This window comes from Oscarella lobularis, chromosome 4 (assembly GCF_947507565.1).
Source record: "Oscarella lobularis chromosome 4, ooOscLobu1.1, whole genome shotgun sequence".
NCBI lineage: Eukaryota > Metazoa > Porifera > Homoscleromorpha > Homosclerophorida > Oscarellidae > Oscarella > Oscarella lobularis.
The window spans coordinates 1,598,149-1,614,546 of NC_089178.1; the positions used below are offsets into that span (position 1 = coordinate 1,598,149).

The window sequence follows — 16,398 nt, forward strand, 5'->3', positions numbered from 1 at the left end:
GACGAGGGGCTCTCCGTTCGTCTAAGCCTCGACCAAACTTCGAAAACGACGCTTTTTACAAGTAAGCGCACGCTAACAACGTGCTGATATTCCCGCGCTGATTTGCCCCTGGATAATTATTTTGTACAAAAAAAGACAGATGGATCAAACTTTTGAGACATATCTTTTTACCAAAAGATCTGATTTAATAAGAAATGAACTACGTACCGCTACATTGGCTAGCATTCAAAAAAAACTGTCCCGTGGCACAACGCGGCTATTTATCTGTACACAACTAATGCAGCAATTTTTCCCGTCAATTGCGCTAAATTTGAAAGCGAGTCCGCTAAAAATCGCGCGGCTTGATTTTCAGTGATCGTTGATACAGTTGCTAAAAACGAGACGTTATAGTCACACCAACTTGATTGAACTAAGACGGGTCAACAGACCTCTTCTCCCAAATAAGGTCGAAAGCCATTGAACACTCGAACTATAACCTCATCTCGCTGAAAAGGATATTCCCTAAATAAAAACGCGAGCGATATTTCGAATCGTCGCAGTCGCGTCGCGCTTACGATTGTTGACACTTGCGAATCTTTTCCAATACGGTAAACTGTCTCCAGCGCTTATTGAAATTCACGCTTGACTTGTCATTGTTCACGGAGCCGGGATTACCAAGATGAATAAAGGTGAGATCTTGCAGGAACATACCACTTGAAAAGAAAAAGCGTCGCGATTTTTTCACTCGCACAGAAACGTCCCGTTTCATACATATAAGGAATGCACGGCATCTTGGCCTCTCTTAAAGCCGTCCGATATGCCTTAAATGACGCTTTGTTGTCTATCAAAGCGCGCGGTTCGGTCAAACCCTACAAAAGAGCGCTCGCTAAAGAAACCCAAAAATAAAACCACGTCCTTCCACCTTATCGACTTCGTCAGACCACTCTAGACGACTGATGGCGGCAGCGTCAAACGCTGACAAGATCGCCAAGTAGGAGTTAAAATTATTCATTTCTCTCAGGTGCTTTGAAGAAAGAAGAACGCGTCGAACTACGCTTTGATTAAAGCGTCGACACCTTACCTTCATTACTTTAATAAGTTTATGAGCTACTTTGTCTCTATCCTTCGCGTCCGAACTTTCAATTAACTTGGTGCGGCACCTTTGCGAGAACTTTCGCTAGTACGTTATCAAAGAACAAAAAGAGGACGTCTCTACCAGCTGCTGACGTTATTGAAGTGTTCTGTAAAAGCTGTCAGAGTGGGATTCTTTTCCTCGTTCTGCTCTTCTGCCCACGCCAGCATTTCGGGCGTCTGCGCAATTGTTCCAACAAGCAAATCAACAAAAGAAAGGCCAAGCCTATACCTCAATATTCTGAAAAAATTTGAAATCCAAAAGGGACATCTGCTCAGCAATCTGTCGACTTTTGAGATCCTGCAGTTTTTTCTGCCTGTAACGAGAACACGTGACCCAAATGAAAAAGCGGGGGCCCCCTACACCTTACGAACTTTACCTTGCATTAGGATCAGGCTTTGTTGTAAGATAACCCATAGGTGAAACGCGAGGTTCATGCAAATTTTTCCACTACGGAGAAAGAATAATAACAACCCTTTCTCTTTCTCTTGAAGATAAATCTACCTTCTGTATCAAACTTCGTCGAAGGACAGTCGCCAGTTTGAGTTCCCCGTCGCAAATGAGTCGATAGACGACGTCAACAAGTCGACTTAGTAGAGCCTTGTTCACTGCACCTCTAGAGAAGTATGCGTCAAAGTGACAGATGCTAGGAAGGGTCTTCCCTCCCCCTGACCTCAAATCGTCTACGACGCGCATCAGAACGCTTAGCGTGTGATGACAAACGACCGGATCGCGTTTTCGTAGAAAGTAATCGTGTCTGGAATGGAATGCGCCCATCCGTCAACTACAGGAAACGTCACAGACCGCGGCCAACCCACTTACCGCTCCAATAACTTCTCGACTACAGTTTCAGACGACACAAACGTTCGATATGTCATCAAAAACGCTTCGTAGTATAACCGATCTAAAGAAAAGGACGCAATTAGCACATATGCTCTATGAAGCCCGTAGTACTGGAGCTAAAGAGACCGGCCACCTTGACCAGACTGTCTATTTTCAATGGGCAGCCTAATGTAACTATTCCATAAATGCTCAAAGAGGCCCAAAACAAACTGGTCCCTCGTTTTCTATACGTGCCTGGTCCTGAGGCAATAAAACCCACAGGAAGAGGCTTCAGAGCCACCAAAGATTCTAAGTGCGTGTTAACATAGTTAGACTGCCTTTCTGTGCATGTACTTTGGATGTAATGCTTGGTTGAATGTCCAACAAAAAAAAATATGAAACATAACGACTACAAAAAGACTGGGGGCCATGTCGACGTGTCGTCAGCTACTCTATAAAACAGTCTTCTTCAGAGGGGGCCCTCATAACAAACTGGTTCCCATGCATATACGCATTCGTGATAGCGAAGTGTGGAAGCACAGCAAACAAAACAAATGAAGCCTGCACGCACCAGAAACTGGACCACCTTGACCTGTCTATTGTTGGCCAGCCTAATGTAACTAATCCATAACACGGACACACGTGTGGGTACTTCGGCGATTCAAAAGGAACGGTTTCCGCGTAGTCTATGCAAATAACAGCGTCATACCTGGCCCTGAAGCACTTGCAGCGGCCGCGTAGGCGATCAGCGCGTCGACGGTGCCGCCCTTCAGACTCGCTCCGCCTCCATCCTAAACGGTTGACAGTTACCGGTACGGGAAAAAAATAACAGAGAGGAAAGATTTACGGACCTCTTCGTTGAACAGTAGCAGATCTTTAACGTTCTGCGAATAGATAGGGTTGTCGGGCACGCCTAAATCGCTTCCGTCTGACGTGCGCACGTCTTCGGAGCTAATCGAGGCAACCGGATATGGTAGAAGGGCGGGGAATGAAAGGTAAGCAGACAAATCTCTACCTTGGTGTTGTTTCCAAAATACTAGGATCGCTTCTAGATCTTCTTGATCTCAAACGAGTGTCCTCTTCCTGAACGAGAACAAGAACGCGTGTGAGGGGATTCGTTGAAACAGAAGAGATAAGGGGGAAGTAGCAGTTGTACCAGTTCCAGTTCCAGTTCAATGGGACCGTCCTGTTCACATGATAAGGCTCGACTTCGTTTCTGCAAGAGAAGAAAGAAGAATTGATCCAATGAGTGGCCTGTATCCGATAGTGCCGTCACCTGTACCTTCCGACTCTGCTTTTCCGGCAGAGGAGGCAACACGTCTCCGGCAACAGTCTCGCTTCGATTACGACCGCTTTGGAGCATTGGCGTTGGCACGGCGTCGCTCCCATAAGCAATTTGTTGTTTCACGACGTCATACCGAACATCGGGACGACTGATGATGAGAGGACGATTGTACTCGTCGTCGGCGCCTTCGTACGGTCCAAAGAGAGCATTATACTCGCGAACGGCTTGCTTCTGCTTCACGGGAAGCGGCGGCGGTTCGTCGACCACAAGAACCGGAGTTGACGGACGCGGCGGTTTCTGAGGACGTCCAGTCGGCGTGCGCGACGGTTTCGGCGGAGGCGACTCGGGTAGCAAAGCGAGCGACAAAGGCGGACTCGATATGTCGGATACGAAGCTGGATCGGGCTTCGCTTGGAGTCGTCGACCGATCGGACGACGGATCCTGACAGGATAGCGGTCGAGGCGTTTTCGGCGGCTTTTTCGGCGGAAGTTGATCGGGAGCCGGCACCGCGGCGACGACGAGCGGCGGCGTATAGGACGACGATTCAATTTGACGCGTCAGATTCTCTTGAAAACTGCCGAAATTCGTCGCCGCAGCAAAACCGTTTGGAATGGCGGGCCCCGCAGCGGAGGCGGCCGCTGCCGCCGCCGCCGCCGAGCCACCACCCATCAAATGCGTAGCCTTCATGGGGCCCTTGGGAATGGAATCCGCGTGCTGCTGTTGACGTCGAAAGGCGGCAGAGGAGACATCCGGAAGAACGCCGGTGGTGTATCGCTTTCGTAAGGCCGGAGGAGGATCGCCGACGCCGAGACCGTGCTGAAGCTTCACTCGTTCGTCGGCGTAAGCGGGCATGAAATCCGGAGGTGCCGACGTTGTTGACGTCTGCGTTTCGAAGGGAACGACGGCATAGCCAAGACTGTTTCTTTTCTTAGGCGGCAGTGGAGGCTTGTCTTCCGGTTCGTCGTCTTCAGCAACGTGAGAACTTTTTAGAATGTCCGTTAGTAGGAGAAAAAACTCCGATTTACTTGATGTATATACCTGAGTGTGAGTGACGTCGTTTCGCTTGGCGATTCGTCTACCTCACTATCCGTGCTGAATCGAAAAGCCGAGTCGCTTTTTCGCTTTGCAAGCGGACTCGTCTGATGGTGCCGCCGATTGAAACGACTTACAGGCGGCGGCGTCACACTCCCGGCAGGATACTGGTTCGCCAACGAAACGGCTTGCGGAACCATCGAACGCTGACTCTCCGTCAAAACGGACAAGTGACCCTCGCTGCCGCTAATAGGAATTCGCCGATAGAGCTCGCTTTCAGAGACATTTTCCGCCGAATAGGATCCCGTCATGCAAGCCGGCGGCATCGGCGACGGCGGAGTCGCTCTCTCGGGCGATCGCAGAGGAATACCACTGATGACGGGCACGGATCGGTGTCGCGTACGATCGCGCAGAGCCATCGTCGACGTCGGCGTCGAATCGCCGCTGCTGTCATTTCGCCCTTTGCCGTTGTGAATCGTTTCGACGATCCTGACCAGTTCCTACGCACGAAATCGGATCCTATGACCCTCTCGACGACATTTGCATGGTCGGGCTCACTTTGACGGCCGTCGAGAGCTTGCCCAAGTACGACGACGGATCCGTCGACGTGCTCGAACGATCCTCGCTCATGTAGCATTTGTCCGCCCACGAGACGAGTCGTGCGAGCGCGAGAAGAAGATTTTGTCGCTGATCCATTGAACCGGTCCTAGGAATCGATTTAAATAATAAACAAATAATAAGAGAATCGGCCACCGCCCAAAAAAAATCGTACGTGGAATCGCGCGTCAGACTCTCGGCGACGTCGAGAAGTTTCTTCACTTCGCTGACAATCGCTTCTGTGAGCACGGGTATCTGATTGATATCCAATTCCTGCTCCTGGGCACAATAGACTGCGACAACGGAGAGTGGGGTTAAAGGACACGCGAAACTAAGCAAACATCCCACTGCGCGTACTGTTCATATATTGAACGGCTGCATTGACCGACTTCTCGCTCGTCTCCAATTCGCGACGATCCGGATGCTGAAAAGTTTAAACCCCCCCAATCTAGTTCATCTGGCTTTCATTTTTCTATATCTATTCTACCTTCACTTTGATCAATCGTCGTCCGGTGGCGCCGCCAACGTCAACCGAATTAAGATCGCTGACGTTGGAGCCTTTGCGAGCGACGGTTGGAGACGAACCGAGTCTCTTCTTAATCCTATCACAAACGAGTCATCGCACGGTTTCTCTTCCTCCTCCTCCTCCTCTCCTCCCCGGGGGAATCAATCAATAATTAATAAAAACCAGTACGGCGTTGTTGCCCGGAGTCTAGACGGGCGACTGGCTCCAAGAGCTCTTTACAGATAACGATAAAAAATGTACGTCAAGGGGCCCAAATCGCGCCGTCTATCTACTTTTCTATCTCCGAGACTCACTTTTGCTTCAGCGTCGACGATCCTTTCGAGTGAACTAGAAGGAGGAAACGCATCGTCATTGCATTACGACAAAACAAAGCCCATCGTGGCGAGAGAACGAAATTGCGCTTTTCTCTAATTCTAATAGAGCCCATCTTGGGCCCCGCACACGCGACTGGGCCCGTCCCCTCCCGTCCGTTTGATTCGATTACGGGCACTATCGTCAGGCTGCCCCCCTCCTTGCTGCCTGCGTTCGTCGGCGCGAACCATTCCCATGACACATACGCAAATGAGGAAGGACGTCGCGACTTTCTCGCTTCGACGCGGCGAAAAAAAAAAAAAGGAAAACACGCGAAAGGGGGGAATAGAACATAGAACGCCAGCTATTTCAAACGCGCGCGTCGGAACGATTAATTGCGTGCCGCGGCTGTCCAATGCGTCCCACACGACCACGAACAGTCGCAAAAAAAGAAAAAAGAGTCGAATATCTACGAGGGAGGGGGTGTTTTTTACATCGAAGCGATAGGCTTCTTCGCACGCCGCCGCCGCTATCGGGACGCGAACGTTCCGCCGGTTCGGTGATGGGACTTTCGACGCTGGGGCCGCTCCCGTTGAATTCGTCGCGAGGAACGGGTAAAACGGCGATGGGACTTATGAGACTTTGGCGTTCTTTCATTTTCTCGCGATGCGTGTGGCCGGCGGGCAAGCGGGCTCGAGAGTGCGCCGACTCGATTGCGTACTCGGTGTTTTATTATTACGGGGAATCGGCGCTGTGTGTACGTTCTGGGAAGCGTTTTTCGCCGGATATCCGACACACGAGGGGTCACGAAAGCACTATTTATAACGTGTACCTTTCGTCACCGATTATGACGAAAGGAGAGTCTAAGTTCGAGGTTTGCGGTTTTTTGACTGAATTTCGGCGCGCGAAGCGGTATTTTGACTGAATTCTACCGGGCTCGCAACGTAGAGCCGCACTTTCGTTTTAATTAATCGTGCGGCATCTATAATTCATTTATTTTTTTCTGTCATTGCTCGTAGGTCGGTAAGGGTGTGTTTCGCGTTGGAAAGCGAAAACTGCTTTGGCTTCTTTGCCGTACACTGTACCCCTCCCCTCAAACACATCACAAACGAGTGGTCTACGTCTATGAATGCAACCCTTTTGACATCGGCGCGTGTAAGCACGCTCAGATATCAAACGCGTACAGTATCGAAGACAAAAAAAGGCGCCGGGTCCCCATACGGGGGATCTACCCCTCTCTTACACTGACGCTGACTCCAAGCTTGCTACACTTTCCCCTATTCGCTTACCGCCTCCGCCGTTCTGCTCGGCCATTGTCACGCGTTTAGAAAATCTCTCGGTCTTGCAAAAATCGACGAGGCGCGACGGGATGGAATCTCAGTCGTGCATCGTTCTCCTGACGGACGTCACTCGTCGATGCAATTTTCGGCACGTCGCCTAACGCAAAAATAATGCCCTTTCACTTCAATGACTCGAAAGTAGGCGATATTCGCAACGAAATTCGACAAAAACGTGCCCAAGTCTCAATGCGCATGCGTCGCAAGTAGGCACGTTCCTCCCACTTGTTTCCCTCCTCCTCCCCCCTCCCAAGCCACGATGTCGGGCAATCGTGGCATGGAAGACTTGATTCCGATCGTGAACAAACTCCAAGATGCCTTCTCGCAACTCGGATTCAGTTCGCCGATCGATTTACCACAAATTGCCGTCGTTGGCGGCCAGAGCGCCGGAAAGAGCTCCGTACTCGAGAATTTCGTGGGAAGGTACGCCCAAGGGGCGAAAAAACAAGATAATTCGCGACCGTTTCGACGTCTCGCGTAGGGATTTTCTGCCTCGGGGATCCGGAATCGTCACAAGACGGCCTCTCGTTCTTCAGCTCAATCATTCGCGATCCGGTTCGGTTTCTCCGCCCCCCTCTTTGTCGTCCGGACTCCTTTTCGATTCGTTCGGGATTTTTTTTAGAGTACGCGGAATTTTTGCACTGCAAAGGGAAGAAGTTCACCGATTTTACGGCCGTTCGAAGAGAAATCGAAGAGGAGACGGATCGCGAAACGGGATCGAATAAGGGAATATCTTCGATTCCTATCAACCTTCGCGTCTATTCGCCTCACGGTTAGCTGCTTGGAATTTTTTCCCAAGGTCGCGCCCCCCTTTTTAATTAGATCCAATTCTTTTAGTGCTCAATCTCACTCTTATCGATTTGCCGGGCATGACCAAAGTTCCCGTCGGCGATCAGCCGGCCGACATCGAGCATCAAATTCGCGAAATGTTGATGCAGTTTGTGAAGAAACCCAACTGCTTGGTACTCGCCGTGTCGCCGGCCAATTCTGACTTGGCAAATTCCGATGCGTTGAAACTGGCGAGAGAAGTCGATCCACAGGGTATGTAGAACGAGAGGATTCGAATAAAAAATAATTGATAATTTAAATTAGGTCTGAGAACTATTGGTGTCATAACCAAGTTGGATTTGATGGACGAAGGCACAGATGCAAGAGACATTCTCGAGAACAGGCTTCTTCCACTCAGAAGGGGTAAAATAAAAGTCTACAACTCTATAGCCTTTTTATCTCATTTTCGTAAGGCTACATTGGCGTTGTGAACCGAAGCCAGGCGGATATCGACGGGAAGAAAGACATCAAGGCGGCAATGGATGGAGAGAGACGATTTTTTCTGAGCCACCCATCCTACAGGTTCTTTCAAAATTCCATAGGGTTGTTTTTTTTGACATTCTGTGTGTTGTCTAGGCACATGGCTGAGAAGATGGGGACTCCTTTTCTGCAGAAAGTTCTCAATCAGGTATGAAGAGTTCCGCTTTTGTCTTTGATGGATTCTGATGTTCTTTTGTAAAAGCAATTGACTAACCACATCCGCGACACGCTGCCGTCGTTGCGAAGCAAACTTCAAAATCAACTAGCCAGCCTAGAAAAAGACGTAGAGCAATTCAGAAATTTTCGTCCTGACGATCCGTCAATGAAAACCAAAGCAATGATGCAGTGAGTTCACTCGAGCCCATATGATAGGAAAAGACATAATATGTGCCCACATCAAGAATGGTTCAGACGTTCGGTGTTGACTTTGACAAGCAGATAGAAGGCACCGGTGATCAAATTGACACCAAAGAACTGTCAATCGGCGCCAAGATAAACCGCGTTTTTCACGAACGATTTCCTTATGAATTAGTGAAGGTAACAAATAGTATTATTACATCAAAGTACTTGCTCATCGTGTGTGTGTGTGAGCCAGATGGAATTTGATGAGAAAGAACTCCGTCGAGAAATCAGCTATGCTATTAAAAATCTTCACGGAATTCGGTTAGTGAGGGATAGAGCAATTTATTTCATTGCACCTATGGGTGTTCTTTTTTTGACAGGGTGGGGTTGTTTACTCCTGACATGGCCTTTGAGGTTATCGTGAAGCGTCAGATCGATAAGCTCAAGGTTCCTGCCGTGAAATGCGTCGACATGGTCATGACGGAAATGACGTCAGTCATAAAGAGTTGCGCAGAAAAAGTGAGAAATAGCCAGCTCTTATTTTTACATCAAAAGTAGCTCTGGCATCTAGATGGCAAGGTTTCCGCGTCTTCGTGACGAGACGGAGAGAATATTGACCAATCTTGCTCGAGAAAGAGAACAGAAAACGAAAGATCAGGTGCAGAATGGCGTCACAAATTCAATCCTTCAACGTTAAATAATTTTTCAGGTGAATCTTCTTATTGATTTTCAACTTTCGTACATGAATACAAATCATCCTGACTTTATTGGATTTGCAAAGTAGGAATCAGGCATTGAAAGTTTTTTAGGCATACACAAGATCTCACGTTACATATTGCAGTGCTTCGAGTAGTGGAAAATCAGGAGGCAAGCAGAAGAACAAGTCAGCAGTCGGAAACCAGGTAATTCGAAAAGGCTGGCTGACAACAACGACGACAGGAATGCTGGGCAGAGCAAAGGAATATTGGTTTGTTTTGTCAGGTGCGTCACGCCACGTGATATATATGAATACAACGACAATTGTTTGTCTCTAGCGGACGCCCTTGCTTGGTTCAAAGACGAGCAAGAGCATGACCAGAAATATTTGCTCAAGCTCGATAACTGCAAATTGAAGGAGACGGAGTCGTCTTTGATTAGCTTTGCCAAAAAATTCACTTTTGCAATTTTTAACCCGAATGCAAAGTAAGTTGTCGGCCAGACAAGAACTCGCTTTCTTTCATCTCTTTGCCTATTCAGATATGTCTTTAAAGACAACAAACATTTGGATTTGTCCTGCGATCGGCTGGAGGACTGCGACAGTTGGAAAGCAGCGTTTCTTCGTGCCGGCGTTTATCCAGAAAAGGGAGACGACGATGAAAGTGGCGTGAGTAAAATAAATAGGCCCCCGACGAATCACGTACTTCGCTACATTCACCGGGGGGGGTTTGTTTTTCGTTACGGAGTTGACCCTACTGACCTAATTGCGTTACGGCTATTGGAGTGAGAGGGTTGGTTTTTGTATAGACGTCTGGGGAAATTGGTACTCTCGATCCCCAACTCGAACGTCAAGTCGAAACGATCCGCAATCTCGTCGATTCGTACATGGGAATCACCAGCAAAATCATTGGCGATCAAGTGCCAAAGGTCATCATGCATATGCTGGTTCTTACCGTAAAGGACTGCATCGCCACCGAACTCCTTCCGCGTCTCTATTCCGAAACAAATCAAGACGATCTGATGGAAGAGAGCAAAGCAGAAGCGCAGCGTCGCGAGGAGATGCTTCGCATGTACCACAGCTCGAGAGAAGCACTTCAAATCATCAGTGAAATCAACACGAAAACCGTTTCAACGCCCGTTCCACCGCCTATTGATACGGACCAGGATTTCGCCGTTTCTACGCCGACGCGACCCGCGTTGTCTGCGCCTCGACCTCGTGCTGCGCCGCCTCGACCCGGAAGCTCTCGTCCAGCGGCACCACCGAGGCCGGGAGCTCCGGACAAGCCGGTTCCAGATCGGCCCCATGCTCCAGAACGAGCCATGCCCAACGTGCCGAGGTAAGAAGATCAAAATGAGAACGCAAGCATATAACTATTGAATTACCCTGTTGGTTTGTAGGAGGCCTGGTCCTGCCGCTCCAGCTCGTCCGAGTGTTCCAAAGCGTCCAAATTAGGTCGCTAGGTTTCTGTATTACTCCGTTTATTCGTTCTATTGACTTGTGTGTCGGGTTTGCGCGTTCTGTTAGGCGACTTCAGTACATGTAACCTATTGATTGTGTCTTTTGCAGCTGGTCTTATGTGTATTCTCTGTGTAGGTGTAGGATCATTTCTTTGTTTGTGTTTGTTTGCAGCTGGTACTGCGGACTATGTACTTGTTTGGTGTAATGTACACAAAACGACTCATTCAGGAAAGAATTGGTATCAAAGCCCCTCAGGGGCTTTTTCCTCTTGGGGTGGGGGTGGGGGTGGTGCCGCCGTTGCAGCACTTGGCTCTGAGCCGCTGTTTGACGATCGCTGTCTGCATAATACCTGGGAACGATATTGCTGTCCGAGGCCGCGAATCCAGAACTGCATTAGCGGTAAGTCCTCTTTTTCGCTGCTGAGTACGCTTAGCAATCTAAAACACGACTTATAAATGAAGAATGGCAATGACATGTCAGGCAGGGCCTACTTATCAACTTCAGAAATGGGGCCAGAACGAGTGTACTTGTACAGGACTTTGACTTTGCTATGAAACGAAAAGAAGCACAAGGTTTTGTCTTGGAAGAGGAATGGGGGGAAGAGGAGTTACTTCATCCATTCCGCTTTTGCACTAATAACACACTGTTCAATGACAGAACTGGAGATCGAATCATTGCTCAGCACCGCTTCAAGTCTTCGTAACATGGTTGGCACTGAAAGGAAGAGTAAAATACAACATTCGTTTCTTTCAATCCTACTCTTATCAACGGTTCTGGACGCTTGGACTGCATATGTGAAATCAGCAGTGATCTCTGAGGCGCTGCTGCCGTCTTTTTGACGGCCATTCGCTCCAGAGGACTGTACAAAACGAATTGTGCTGTGGCCATCTACGCGTTTAGCAATCATACCTGCTTTCTTGTTACGTCAATGAGAACATAGACGTCCGATGACTTCAGGTGATCAGGCAACTGCACTGAGCTGTCCAAGCCGAGGAAATTGCACTTGTAGGAACTCTGGCAAGGCAAGAATTCATTCGAATCATTCGCTCTTTGCCTGCAATAATCACTTCATATTCAGAGCTGAAGAGAATCGTCTGACAACATCCGTCGGGCAAAAGAGTCTATTATATAAACGTGTTTCAAAAAAATAGCAATAATAGCAATTCTTAAATTAAAAACCTGAAGAACGCGAAGAATCGATTCAACAAGAATTCTGACAGGACCTCGAACTATCAGCTGATTTCCATGTAAAACATGAGCTGCCGCACTGCAAAACTTCTTCGTTCCAAGAGCCTAAGTCCAAAGAGATAGATACTTCTCTAAAGAAAACAAGAATTCTCTCACAAGAAACAAGTCCTTCAAGTCAGCAAAAGAAGCGGGAATGGATGGATGGTCATCTGACGTCATCAATAAATTTATGTGTCAAACACCGTATATATCAAGATACCTGATTGGCTTTGGTTTGACAACTGTTCTGAAAGTCGTTCAATACCGTCTTCTTCCTCTTCCTCTACCTCCTCATCTTCGCCAATGCCATGAGCATCAAGCGCTTCAAATCCCTATCAATACGCATAGCATTGTGGTGCGCAAATCAATAACCAATATATATACCAGTGGTGGCCCTTCAAGCTGTCTTTCCACCAGTCTCGATCCACCGTACTTTAGAAGAAGAGAAAAGTATGTGTGAAGCTGCCGAAATAGTTCCTGCAAAAACACGTTAGGAAACGAAAACGATATTGTTCCCCGGCCTCACCCCTTCTCCAGTGAGACTAGTAACTGATCGAAACGACTGTTTCGGACCACGACGACCTCGTAGAAATTCTTCGATGCTCGTCGACATTAATCCGGCACTTGATTCGAGTTTGTCTGAAGACTGGCGCCCGTCAGGCGGCTCAGAATCATATATCTGTTTTGACTAGAATGCAAGCAAAAAATTAGACTGGCAGTACCCACATAGAGAATTGTTTTCACTTTATGTTTCAAGTCCTGAATAAGAAACTGACAATTTCTTCAAAAAAACAACTTTTCAAAATTATGCCACAGAAGGAACCGTGCCCGTACTTGACGAGAAACGCCCAAGAGTTGATCAGAAATACTTTGTCCATCATCAACACAATGATGCTGTACCTGATAAAAATTAAATTTATATACGCGTAAATGAGACGAGTGTACGTCCGTCGTCTCACCATCGCTTCAAACCTCTCGCCTGTCGATCCTTGAGAGAGAACGTGTGGCTGAACACGTAGCCCTGATAGTTATCGCCAAAAATAATGGGACCCTCGCGACCCTGACAAACTTCGCCACTCAGACTAAGAAAAATAAATAAATAAATAAATATTTAATTGGTTAATTAATTATTTTTAAAAATGCACCTTCGAACGCACGCGTGTCGGACAAGACCGTAGAGCTGTGGCATGACAGGATGCTGCCCGCTAACGTAGCGGATTTGCGCTTCTTTGTCGTGCGTTATAAAGCCGGATTGTTCGGGTTTCAGTGATCGGCACGCCTACGCAAAAAAGGTCCCGCGCAACGGGAGTTTTTTTTTTCCGGTAAAACTCCGTTTCGGAGAGTCTCGATTACCTCGCAGAGGTCAGACGATCTTGAAACGGGCTTTTACGGAAACGTTAGCAAGAGAAAGTGCTTCTGTTTTGGTGGCTTACTGTCGATCCGGCGTCGCCAGGGCTTGGTAACGGAGTGGGAATGTCTCTGCGAAAGGATTCTATGCGCTCGATCGTTTCTCGAATGATTTGTTCGCTTACCGGCCCAAATAATCGAATACGAGTCGGCTACTCATGTCTGGATGTAAGGCGACTCGACTATGAAAAGCCTGCGACCGTCGTTGAGTGGACGAATCGAGACGTTTTCGGTTCGTACCTGCGTGCAAAATACGACGCTTGGTCCGTGGTGTTCGCAAAAGTGGCATAGCGCGACGACGGCGTTCATGCCGCAAGAAAAATTGTCATGTGATGATTTCGTCACCCCCGTTCTCTTCCGCGCATGCCACGCCTGTGTGCAAGTCCCGTTTCTGTTACGTCACTGGGCTGCCGGCCAAAGCCACCACTTGCACCCCTCCAGACACGGGCACCAAACGGCAGCGCAAATGGCAACAACGGCTCCAGCTCTCGAACCTTCGGCGTCGCGCGAGATTCCCCCGCGACGCGTCGAAGTCCACGATCCGTCGCAGCTACCCTCATCGGGTCTCTGCACGACGCCCGGCGGCACGATGTTCTCCACGACGCCAGGAGGTGAGCCGATTCGAACGACGGTTTCAACTTTTGTTGCGACTTTCGCGTTCGTGTACCCCATTGAGTCGTCCGCTTTGGCCGACTGCCAGTCAATCGACGGCACGTGACCGAATGTTTCTGCAATCTATAGGGACTCGGATCATCTACGACCGCAAGTTCATAATGTCGTTGCGTCATTCGCCCCAGTCAAGAACGCCGCCGTCGAATTTGCCTATCATTCCGGGAGTCACAGCGCCTAAATTGACGACAGCGAAGCACCCACCCATTAAGGAAGTCCCCGAGAAAACGATTCCGATCGGTACACACGTATGGGGGCTTTAGAAGAAGCCCTCGAATTTTTTCACATACGGGGATCCGTCATTATAATTCTATTTTTAGACGACGTTCACGCTCAGTTCGATATTGATATTTGATCTTCTGGGGTTCGTTCCCCGAGGTTTTGAAAGCCGAAAAATACATAGAGTGGACATTACTGGGTGCTTGTGCTTGTGTGTATATGTGTGTCATTGCTTGCACTGTGTCTGAGGGGTGGGTGGTTGAGGTTGACGTCAAAAACAACTTTGTAAAATAGTGACCCAAGTCTGTATTAAAAATTCAGTCAATTTGTCACATGTGCACACGTTTTATACTAGGCGTGGGGGTCAAGCAAGATTTTGCATCCTTCACCTGAAAAGAGAGTTTTGAATGCACTTTCGAAGTCGCTCATGGCAAAATGATGGGTGATGGCTGGAGTCACATCGACCCTAAAATAACAAGCTGGTTTATTGATCAATGAAAGTCGTTTTTTAACTTATTTTGAGCAATTAGTTCCTCAGATTTTTTCCAGGAACTGAAAATTTTACGCCCGTGAACCGTTTTGATAGTTATTGCACGGAATATGATGTCAGTCAAAACGTTCTCCACGTGAAGCGGAGCCTAAAGAAGCAAATATTACATGCGTAGAAACAAAGATTACATAGAAATTGAAGCAATTACTCTTGGCAATCCAATAAGCACAATACGGCCTCCTTTTCTAAAACAATCTCTTTTTTTCATTCCCTATTAATAAATCCACCTCACCTGAGAAGGGAAAAGGAATTGTTGACCATGACTGGAACTCCAGTTGCTTCAACAAGCCTGCCTATTCCATCTCCACTTGTCTCTCTCATTACTACAAATGTACATATATACATAGTGAAGATTGCGTGGCTCCAACTACAGCACCAGCTTCTTTCAAATTTTCCGTCTTTCCGTTTATGATGACATCAGCTCCAAAGCGTTTTGCCGTCTCTAATTTGTCATCAAAGACGTCCACAGCAAGACTAAGCCCAAAGTAACAGTGGTAGTGACTAGTCATCAAATTGTTACATTTTCGAAGCTCCCATTGCTTTGCATATCCCAATAGAAAATAAACCAATGGGCCCACACCCTAAAAAAGCAACTTGAGCCCTAGATAGACAAACTGTGAAACCTCACCTTGCACTAAAACAGTATCTCGTTCTGGATGAAGTGCTTCCATTGCTTGGTGAGCAACACCAAATGCTAAAGATCAAACATAGGAACTTGAATTCCACGGTGATAACCCAATTTGTGACAAAAATACGTTCAAGAATGCAAGCTTTGTCATCGTTAATATCTGTTTCTAGAAGGTAGGCGAATGAAGCAGGAATAATTGTGTACTGAGAGCATCCTAGAGCAACAATGGCACATAATGATTGACATTGATATGGATGCTCACCTCCGTGCAATGTTCCTCTGCCATGCCCATACTGCTTCAGATTTTGACAAATATGTTTCATATCTTAATAAAAAATTAACATTACATTAACCTACGATAAAATAATATCTTGCCATTCTTGCACTGGTAACAGTTGCCACAGTAGTAGTGATTCTCACAGCATACTCTCTTTCCTATTTTGTACTCCGAACTGCAGCCAGGACCAACGGCTACAATCTAAAGAAAAACGTAAGCCAAGTACGTTATTCCTTCCTTCGACTTCACTTCGCCAACGCATTCGTGGCCAGGAGTGAAAGGAACCGTTGCTATAACTTTAGCCACTAGGTAAATAATAAATTAATTCAAAATTGTTTTTAGGGTCTGTATCGCATTGCAAGTACCCTCGTTCCACTTGTACAGAGCGATGTCTGAGCCGCAGATCGACGCTCGGATCACTTTGACAAGCAATTCGCCTGTTTGCGGCTCTGGAACAGGCATCTCCTGCAGCTCGTACGATTCCTGCTCTTTCGTCTTTACGAGAGCCTTCATAGTCTTAGGAATCGCAGCCATTGCGATGTACGAGTAGTGAGCAGTAGTAGGCGTTGCTTATGAATCACGTGAAGCGCACTGCCATTGAGCAAGCGCGATACG

At 47.7% G+C, this 16,398-nt stretch overlaps 5 protein-coding genes across 7 annotated transcripts; 2 read left to right on the forward strand and 3 right to left on the reverse strand.

Moving 5' to 3' along the window:
* Nucleotides 1–144: 144 nt before the first annotated feature.
* On the reverse strand, nt 145–7,150 carry LOC136185919 (rap guanine nucleotide exchange factor 1-like). 2 transcript variants are annotated; one of them, XM_065973131.1, is made up of 24 exons: nt 6,954–7,150; nt 5,667–5,700; nt 5,335–5,449; nt 5,205–5,271; nt 5,023–5,140; nt 4,809–4,956; nt 4,257–4,750; nt 3,216–4,200; nt 3,090–3,149; nt 2,949–3,016; nt 2,785–2,884; nt 2,643–2,724; nt 1,934–2,015; nt 1,785–1,868; nt 1,616–1,727; nt 1,491–1,561; nt 1,343–1,427; nt 1,196–1,290; nt 1,061–1,139; nt 902–1,003; nt 751–848; nt 555–692; nt 429–501; nt 145–370 (listed from the first exon to the last, which is right to left on the reverse strand). In XM_065973131.1, the coding sequence occupies exons 1-24, from the start codon at nt 6,976–6,978 to the stop codon at nt 326–328; spliced, it is 3,360 nt and encodes a 1,119-aa protein (XP_065829203.1). In that variant the 5' UTR covers nt 6,979–7,150; the 3' UTR covers nt 145–325. The 2 variants fall into 2 exon arrangements, with proteins under 2 accessions (XP_065829203.1, XP_065829202.1); XM_065973130.1 differs by lacking the exon at nt 6,954–7,150 and adding an exon at nt 6,159–6,353.
* LOC136185926 (dynamin-1-like) lies at nt 6,610–11,029 on the forward strand. The gene is made up of 18 exons (XM_065973140.1): nt 6,610–7,424; nt 7,483–7,556; nt 7,624–7,773; nt 7,839–8,042; nt 8,094–8,192; nt 8,243–8,351; nt 8,406–8,457; nt 8,512–8,654; nt 8,711–8,846; nt 8,905–8,972; nt 9,032–9,170; nt 9,223–9,309; nt 9,361–9,431; nt 9,493–9,632; nt 9,686–9,833; nt 9,888–10,014; nt 10,155–10,684; nt 10,746–11,029. Exons 1-18 carry the CDS (start codon nt 7,261–7,263, stop codon nt 10,798–10,800), a joined length of 2,496 nt encoding a protein of 831 aa, XP_065829212.1. The 5' UTR covers nt 6,610–7,260; the 3' UTR covers nt 10,801–11,029.
* LOC136185929 (folliculin-like) lies at nt 10,428–14,071 on the reverse strand. 2 transcript variants are annotated; one of them, XM_065973143.1, is made up of 19 exons: nt 13,681–14,069; nt 13,566–13,633; nt 13,467–13,512; nt 13,387–13,416; nt 13,179–13,312; nt 12,993–13,115; nt 12,868–12,933; nt 12,778–12,814; nt 12,560–12,721; nt 12,418–12,510; nt 12,254–12,365; nt 12,151–12,203; nt 11,986–12,099; nt 11,874–11,927; nt 11,716–11,820; nt 11,566–11,665; nt 11,418–11,520; nt 11,298–11,354; nt 10,428–11,243 (listed from the first exon to the last, which is right to left on the reverse strand). In XM_065973143.1, the coding sequence occupies exons 1-19, from the start codon at nt 13,747–13,749 to the stop codon at nt 11,048–11,050; spliced, it is 1,722 nt and encodes a 573-aa protein (XP_065829215.1). In that variant the 5' UTR covers nt 13,750–14,069; the 3' UTR covers nt 10,428–11,047. The 2 variants fall into 2 exon arrangements, with proteins under 2 accessions (XP_065829215.1, XP_065829214.1); XM_065973142.1 differs by having other exon boundaries at nt 11,418–11,665; nt 13,681–14,071.
* LOC136185935 (eukaryotic translation initiation factor 4E-binding protein 1-like) lies at nt 13,838–14,658 on the forward strand. The gene is made up of 3 exons (XM_065973151.1): nt 13,838–14,051; nt 14,182–14,349; nt 14,430–14,658. Exons 1-3 carry the CDS (start codon nt 13,907–13,909, stop codon nt 14,462–14,464), a joined length of 348 nt encoding a protein of 115 aa, XP_065829223.1. The 5' UTR covers nt 13,838–13,906; the 3' UTR covers nt 14,465–14,658.
* On the reverse strand, nt 14,561–16,349 carry LOC136185932 (L-threonine 3-dehydrogenase-like). Its single transcript, XM_065973147.1, has 12 exons — nt 16,149–16,349; nt 16,033–16,088; nt 15,882–15,984; nt 15,769–15,831; nt 15,634–15,720; nt 15,507–15,572; nt 15,399–15,459; nt 15,255–15,352; nt 15,111–15,201; nt 15,027–15,063; nt 14,842–14,966; nt 14,561–14,794 (listed from the first exon to the last, which is right to left on the reverse strand). The coding sequence occupies exons 1-12, from the start codon at nt 16,315–16,317 to the stop codon at nt 14,680–14,682; spliced, it is 1,071 nt and encodes a 356-aa protein (XP_065829219.1). The 5' UTR covers nt 16,318–16,349; the 3' UTR covers nt 14,561–14,679.
* Nucleotides 16,350–16,398: the final 49 nt, after the last annotated feature.